This window comes from Cnephaeus nilssonii (assembly GCF_951640355.1).
Source record: "Cnephaeus nilssonii genome assembly, chromosome: 6".
Classification (NCBI taxonomy): domain Eukaryota; kingdom Metazoa; phylum Chordata; class Mammalia; order Chiroptera; family Vespertilionidae; genus Cnephaeus; species Cnephaeus nilssonii.
Window position 1 is genome coordinate 52654409 of NC_137077.1, and position 8643 is coordinate 52663051.

General features: G+C 35.0%; 1 protein-coding gene across 1 annotated transcript; it reads left to right on the forward strand.

Annotated features, from left to right (window-relative positions):
* Window positions 1-7296: 7296 nt before the first annotated feature.
* LOC307101056 (olfactory receptor 6C2-like) lies at window positions 7297-8280 on the forward strand (the record flags this gene model as incomplete). Its single annotated transcript, XM_079773782.1, has 1 exon — window positions 7297-8280. The coding sequence occupies one exon, from the start codon at window positions 7297-7299 to the stop codon at window positions 8278-8280; it is 984 nt and encodes a 327-aa protein (XP_079629908.1).
* Between the last annotated feature and the right edge of the window lie 363 nt (window positions 8281-8643).

An 8643-nucleotide genomic window follows, 5' to 3' on the forward strand; every position in this document is an offset into this window, starting at 1 on the left:
AGTAAATGGAGATTAAAATACCAATTCATTATAGATAGAAATATTTAAAACGTGGCTTTGAACATCCTGATAAGAACCTCCCGACTTAGCTATATCTCTCAGATAGACAGTTCTAGAAACCCAACTCTACCCCACCACTTGGGTCAGACTCTTGGTTTCATGAATTTGAACAGTCAGACATCTATCTATCTGTAGAAAAAAAAACCCAATATAAAACAGGAGAGGGAATATTGTAGTTCACAATCCACCTGTCAGTTAAGTCGGTTTTGCTCTCTTATTGACTCAAAATTCAAGCAAGGAATAAGTGTGAAATTCCTTCAATCACACAGTGCCAATAGTGACAGAGAGAGACCCAAACATGGTGTGTATATCATGCGAAATTATACATTGGAAGCAAAAGGTGGCAATACACTTCAAAATTCTAATATGTAAGTGGGTTTTACATCAGAAATTCCTCTTGTGATCATTTAAACAGAAAAAAACAATGATGTTTATTAAAATGAGATTTTTAATATATAAATTTTAATAATGAAATTTGGGAAGCTTTATTAGATAATGGCTTACACATAAAAAGAGTACAATACATAAAAATATGATACAAACATACATTTTTACCCTGGGAAACTATGTACAGTTGTTGGATTAGAAATTGTGTCTAGCTGAAACAGGTTTGGCTCAGTGGATAGAGCGTCGGCCTGCGGACTCAAGGGTCCCAGGTTCGATTCCGGTCAAGGGCATGTACCTTGGTTGCCAGCACATCCCCAGTAGGGGGTGTGCAAGAGGCAGCTGATCGATGTTTCTCTCTCATCGATATTTCTAACTCTCTATCCCTCTCTCTTCCTCTCTGTAAGAAATCAATAAAATATATATTAAAAAAAAAGAAAAAAAAGAAATTGTGTCTACATTACTTTCAAGATTTTTTTTTTATAGAAAAAGCAGACAAAACAATTTTGTTGTCTTTTGTTAACACTTTGTGATCTATGGGTTGAAGAGAAGCCAGAAATCTTTTCATCATACAATTATTGTTCTGCACTTGGAATGTATCTCTTAAAATTGTTGCATCTTATTGTCTCCAAGGACACTATTCCCACTGCTCCCTCTAGGTATTTTGCCAAAATTCAGTGCATATCAAAATCATTAGTCGTGTTTGAACTTGGTCACTAAGGGCCCTTTACTTATCCACACAGAGGGCCCCTGTACATCCATAACAGTCTTAGATTATAAAAGTCATCTTAATCTTTCTTCACTGTGTAAAAATCTTTCCCAGAGAAATCAGAAATCATCTCTTTCAAAATCTTCTTTAAAAATTACCTTATATTTCTCAGACATTTAAAATACATGATCTTTGTTTCAGCTTTCCTTTTTAAGAAATTGTTCTCTAGGTTTAAAGTGAAATAGATTCTTTAGTGAGAGTCTTTTGATACTTTCTACTAGAAAACAATTATCGATGAATATGTGTGTGTTCATGAGAGGAGCATTTGGGCATGTTAACTGACCCCACTTATACTTCCAGTTTCACCTTCGGGAAAACCAGGATTACACAGTCAACTGAAGCCAGGATTACCTTCCATAAGAGTAAGTATGTTCTTGTTTGGCAATTTCAGTTTCTTTGGTCATTCAAAGCTCTAGTTCCTTAGTCTTAGAAAATATGACTAATCTGCTTAAAAATTAGATATGGCAATATTGGGTATTTCTGAAATATAAAATTTATTTCTAATGTTAATTTTTTTATAAAAAAGAAATCTGAAGGGATTATGCTTATTTGAAATATTTATTACATGCATCACTAGAGAGCGGTCAGCACCTGCTCACTATTTATCCTTAATATCTGTAGCACTACCTGTCATATCACAGATTCTCAATAAATACCTTCTGAATGAATGCATGAGTATTCATAGCAACATTATGCACATTATTATCCAAAATGTTGTTATTAGAGATCAATGATTTCATCATATTTGAAAATATTCATTTAAATATAATAAATAGAAAATTCACCTGAATGAAAGTCATATACTAGAACATTCACTTAAATATTGGTATCACATGAGGTAAGTATTGGTTATTGGAAAGGAAAGAAAGTTTAGAAATGTGGAACAATGCTCTGAGTTAAAATGCCACAATGAAGTATTGAGAGTTTAAGAATTTTCTCTGTTTGGTTCAAAAGGTCAATTCCTATATGACCCTATCTAAAAAGGTACCTGATTAACAGCTAATTACTTCTCCCCCTCAGCCTCGATTAGTGCTCTCTTTCTGCAGAGATGCCTGTAAACCCTAGGTAATTCTCTGTTTCCAGCACTCTAATGCTATTATTTGTTACTGACTGGATTGAAACAACTTGCCTCAATTCACCAGACCTCAGGAAAACACACCTGTAGCTTTCTTATGGGGTAGAGATTGCTAGAAATAAGTGAAGCCATTAATATACCAAACTAATTGAATTTCTCAAGGAAAATTCTTTTCTCTTTGAAATGCAGAGAAAACAATAGAAATAGACTCTTTATAGCTGTTTACAAATGGAAATAGCTTCCCATGTGATTAAGTGTCAATGGGGGTTTAGAAAGAAATATGAAGTACCTATTGCCTCATGTTCAAAATTGTAGTCTCTAAACTCTGCCCTTAGTATTTCTTCACAGGACATTAAACAGGTGATAAGAGGCACCAAAAATTCACAAGCTTTATAAAGAACGCAGGAACTCTCATAGTCGTTGTTGCTCAGCTGATAGAGTGAAGGGTCTGGGGTTTGATTCCTGGTGAAGGGGTGGTATCAGGGTTGCAGGTTCTTCCCAGCCCTTAGAGAGGGCACATGCCAAAGGCAACCAATGCATGTGTCTCTCTCACTCACTTACCACCCCTCCCTCACTTCCACAGTCTCAACAAATAAATAGAAAAAAAATATTCTTTGGTGAGGATTAACAAACAAACAAAAGGATGCAGAAAAAACAATAGCTTAATGGTCATGATTAGTGACTTCACACATTAGCGTAAGTATTACAGCAGGTTTTGGGGGGAGGAAGGGGAGGAGGAGGAAGTGAAAGGAGAAGAGCTTTAACTTACTATCTGCCAGGGACTTTGCCTGGACTTACAGAAATCAACAATCACAAGGGTTCCATGAACTAAATATTGTGGAGGAAATAGAACTCGAAGAGGAAAAGGTAAATGAGAACTTCACAGTCTTGTTCCAGAGACTAAAATACCATTAAAACACATTTTAAAAATATTAAGGCAAATACAATAGTCTTTCTTTCTTTGTTTCCGCAAACTTTTAAGGAACTCTTACTTTGCCCCTGGAGATAAGCTGGCAACTTGGGACAAAACAATGTCAAAATAAAATTTGTTTATATAATTGACAATTTAGTCATCAGAGAATAATAAATAATAATTATAGGCTACAATGGGAAGAGTAAGAAGAAAAGATACATCTATCTTAAAAAGTTATAGATTCCTGGTGGAATTAATGCCTAAACCAAAACTTAATATAGGGATAGAGCAGTTAGAGACTACAAGTGTAGAGATCTTTAAAAACACATGGACCAGCATCTGAGAATCTCCACAGGTAATTTTAAGCATCACCTTTAATGGAAACAGCTAGTACATAAGTCTAGGGAAGCAAATTGAATCAGGAGAGATGACACCAGCAGCCCGACTCTATAGGTCATACTCTTAATCACTATGATATAGTGTCTCTTGCTGATATATGGTATGAGCCAATGCAAATACCCTAGTAGGAAAAAACAAGAAATGAGGGAAATTTTGTGGGCTGATAGAAGAAATATTAGAAAGCTCTACATATGCTAAGAAACTTAATTTTTATAATGAGGGCAAAAAGAGAGTGATTGAAAGAATTAAAATTAATGTTTCAGTTACAAAACTCCATTTCACTCTAAAAATATATATATTTTTTGTATTAACATAATATCAGTCTTACCTTCCTACCAAACTCCTCCACCTCACTCTAGTGAATCATCTTCATGCCTCCCTCAACCCAGGTTCAGCTTGGTTCTGGAGCAATTACATCATTTCAATGTGATAAGAAGCAAAGGTGTCAGTATCCATCCTCTGTTCTGGTCCTCAAACATCTATTCATGTGCATCACAGCCTGGGACCTTTTGTTTCCCTTGCCCATATTACTCTTAAGACCTAGTAGTTCTCTGTATAAGATATCAGGCACCGATAGTATTACTGTGGCAAATTGCAGTGCAGGAAATTTGTCAAGTATCTAAGGTTTGTCTTTAGTTTCACGTCACACTAGACAGGACAACACCCTTTTGCTAATTCCATACCAATCTTTGGAATGGGAAGACTGTGTGACTTTCTAAGGCTTTTTTGCCTGAGTTCAAGGAGCAACTTAATTATTGTTCCCCTTAGATCTCTACAAGGAGAAGAAATTGTAGAAATCTATCTCATTTTTCTCTTTCTGCTACTCCCGCTCCATGTTAGTGGAAGACAGTAAAGGTCCCCAAACATAGAGATCCTATTCAGAACCACTAAATCGTCTAACCTATTCCTCAGCTCTCTTATCCCCTGATACAGGAAATTTATTAATTCTCTAAGGGTGAGAAATGTTGTTCTTACTCTTTACTCTGAATAAAATATTTATTGCCTGGAATATTTCATTAACCTAAATGCTTGATGCATTTGAAACTAAAACCCATTAATGCATTCCTCTTTCTCCTCTTCTCAACTCCTACCTAAAGCCAAATTAATTAACTTCCATTTAACTGAGAGGTAGATCTAGAGTTTCAAAGAAATACATAGTATAGGGTAAATGTCAGTTCAAAAATATCATCCACAACACATAGGGGAGATTTAATTATATCTGGGCTTAGAAAAATGATTCTGATTGCATTGATTTTAAAATACTGAATGGGAAAAGCAAATATATATGTTAACCATATGTTAACATGTTTCTGCAATATTTCAGCTATCAGATAAAGACACTGAGAGGAAAAGTAGTGTTGTGAGTGAGAGAATAAAAGGAACAAATTAAAAAGATAAAAGAAATGGCAAGACATGCTGACAACTGAAAATGGGAGTCAAGAAAACAGAACAATAAACAATGTTTTTAAATGAGACTTATTGTTGACTGGGAAGGGAACACAGTCATGAGTGCCACATGAAAAATCTTGAAATATGCACATCTAGAGGACTCTCAATAGGAAATCATAAGATAACAAAATAAGAACGCCCAATACTGAATAGTAATGAATGGTCGCCTAAATCCAGATGCAGTTGTACATATTTTATCTATACTATCAAAATTTTTCATTATAACGCTACGATGTACATATTATTTTATCTGAAGTTTGCACACATACACACACACATCAAAGACACATGATAAAGAAATTAATAAAATTGCTCAAGGACTCTCAGATAGAATAAAGGAAAAGTGTAAGATCCAACCATCTAAGTCTGATCTAGGTGTCTAAGAATAAGTTGAAGTCAGAACACTGTAACATTTTCCTGCAGATGTAAATGCAGGGGTCATCAGCCTACTTTAAATCACCTCATTTATTACAACTTCCTAAAGAGAGGGCAGAGTAAATGAGATATTGCCTAGAAAAAAATAGTTCAGGTGCACCAACAAATTAGAAAAGGAAAAGGAGCAATGAAGGATAATGGGAAAAAAATAGACAAAATGATAGGAAGAAATACAGGATAATGTGAGATGGTAGAAATTATGCTGTAAAGACTTTCATAAGTTCACGGTTTATAAGCAGAAGAGAACTTCAGTTAAATCAAGACTAAAGTTTGTTTAATGATTGAAACAAGAGGGAGGCTAGTGGTGATGTTGACTAGAGTAGTTTAAATGATGCAAAGACCATATGAGTTGATGTATAAGTGGTTAATAAGACAAAGAAAACAATAATCACGTAGGTAAAATTTAAGAGAGAAAGTTGAAGAATATGTAAGAAATTGCTAAATCTTCTTAAACCTGATATTGCTAAATGACATTTATACTGGGTGGTAATGTGTATTTCCAGCTGAAATAGGCTAACCCAAAACATTAAAAAATCAAGATATTGCTATTCAGCTCTATAAATATACTTCAAATAGTCCCTTATTTGTCTGTCACAGATTTTGAAGTACATATATACAATGAGAAGTGAAAATATGTCATTGTCAAATGTGTTTAGAAAGAAATAATGGAAAACATAAATAAGAAAAAAATCAATATCAAAGCTCTGGTCTTAATTATAATGCTTTGATGGGAAAAGGGCTCTCAAAATCTACAGAATAATTAAACTATAGATGTTTTTTAATCCTCTCATCTGCTGATGGGCAGGTAGGCTTTCCAAATCTTAGCTATTGTAAGTCGTGCTGCAATGAACATAGGGGTGCATATATTATTTCTCATAAATGTTTCTGGTTTCTTGGGATATATTCCTAGAAGTGCAATTACTGGGTCAAATGTGAGTTCCATATTTAATTTTTTGAGGAAACAAAGCAGATAGTTTAAGAGCAATCCGTTTTTCACTGTCAAAGGAATTTTAACGGAAATTAATTAATCAGAGTATACAGTTCCAGATTTCTGCTTGTAAGCTGGGGAAATTCCTTTGTAGCACTAGGATATCCTAAAAAGCATAAAAATGTATAACAAAGGTATTCTAACAGCAGAAGTAAAATATAGCCATGGGTAATGTTAATAATATAAAATACATATATTGGAAATAAATTTCCTCCGAGGAAAAACTCAAAAAGATTTCATTGTAACATATTTTACTTAATCTTTAAGAGCATGTATCCAATAAAAATATTTTAAAAACACCTCAGAGAAACTTGGTAAGTTGAAACAGAATAAACTATGTGATAAGCATTCATTGTTAGTTTAATTGCTAATACACATGTAAATTTTAATGCAAGGATTTTCTTAGAAAAGGCCTTGGGACTTTTCTGCTAGAAGCATTTCTGCAGTTAGGAAGTAGGAGAAAGTCAGAATAGTAGATCCAAAGCAACTTCTAGGAAGTTGGGGGATGTAAGAATAGTAGATCCAAAAGCCATTTTTAGGACTTGCTTTCATTGATGTTTATAATATAACATATCAAACCAACACCAATTACAGTTAAATTGTAATTACAAGCCACAGTGCAAATATATAATGTAAATATAAACAGTCAGATTATGTGACAAAAAGAGTTAATCAAACATTGGAATATATGATATGCTTATTTCCCTAAAGATCTAGGAATCACTCATAGATATACTTCTCTTGAGATTAGAAGATGACCAGGACTCTGGAGTTCCTCATATAAAGTCTTATTATTTGAAGCAGAATGGACAAAATAACCAAGGATGAAAAACCAAACTACAGTAACAACCTTCATCTTGCTGGGACTGACTGATGACACTCCACTGAAAATACTGCTTTTTATCTTTCTGTTTCTTTCCTACATGTTGAGTCTATCTGGAAACCTAACCATCATCACCCTCACTCTGATTGATTCCCACCTAAAAACACCTATGTATCTGTTCCTTCAAAATTTCTCCTTCTTGGAAATTTCTTTCACTACTGCCTGTCTTCCCAGATTCCTATATAGCCTATTATCTGGGGACAAGTCCATTACCTATAATGCTTGTATCAGTCAACTCTTGTTTACAGACATCTTTGCAGTAACGGAATTTTTTCTTCTGGCTGCCATGTCCTTTGATCGCTACGTGGCCATCTGCAAACCCCTGCATTACACCACCATCATGAACAGCAGAGTCTGCAAGAACATCATTTTCTCCTGTTGGGTAGCAGCACTGATGATCGTTCTCCCACCACTCAGTCTGGGTTTGGGCCTGGAATTCTGCGATTCGAATGTCATTGATCATTTTCTCTGTGATGCATCTCCTATGCTGAAGATCTCTTGCTCAGACACCTGGTTGATAGAACAGATGGTTGTTGTGTGTGCTGTGTTGACATTCATCATGACCCTCATATGTGTGGTTCTTTCCTACATTTATATCATCAGGACTATTCTAAGGTTTCCCTCTGCCCAGCAAAGGAAAAAGGCCTTTTCCACGTGTTCTTCCCACATGATTGTGGTTTCCATTGCTTATGGAAGCTGCATCTTCATTTATGTCAAACCTTCAGCCAAGGACGAGGTAGCTATAAATAAAGGTGTTTCACTCCTTATTAATTCGATTTCACCCATGTTGAACCCCTTTATTTACACACTGAGAAACAAGCAAGTAAAACAAGCTTTCCATGACTCAATTAAAAAGATGGCATTCCTCTTAAAGATGCAGAAGAAAAAGGAGTCAGTGAATCCAATTAAAAGGAGAGATAAATAGGCTGAAAACGCCAAGCTTCTAATAATATTTGTCTCTCCATGAATTATTCTCTAGTCATATCAGCATTCACACTTTGTTGTTAGACTTGTTTACTGTGAATCCTGGCTAATCGATATTTTACTCCCCATTAAAACTAAATTCTAAGGTATTTATGCTTATTATCTGGCAGAAATTTCACTTTTTGCCAAACATTTTGGTTGCTATCCCTGGAAACACAGTAGAACACATTTTTCTGCCATATCTGTACATTGAAATATGCGACTATGTAGCCTATATGATAGCTAACAGGATGGATGTGGAAGCGATGTGCACTGTAACTAGACCTGCGCTATGCCAATATTCAATAGGTGATCCACCACCTCT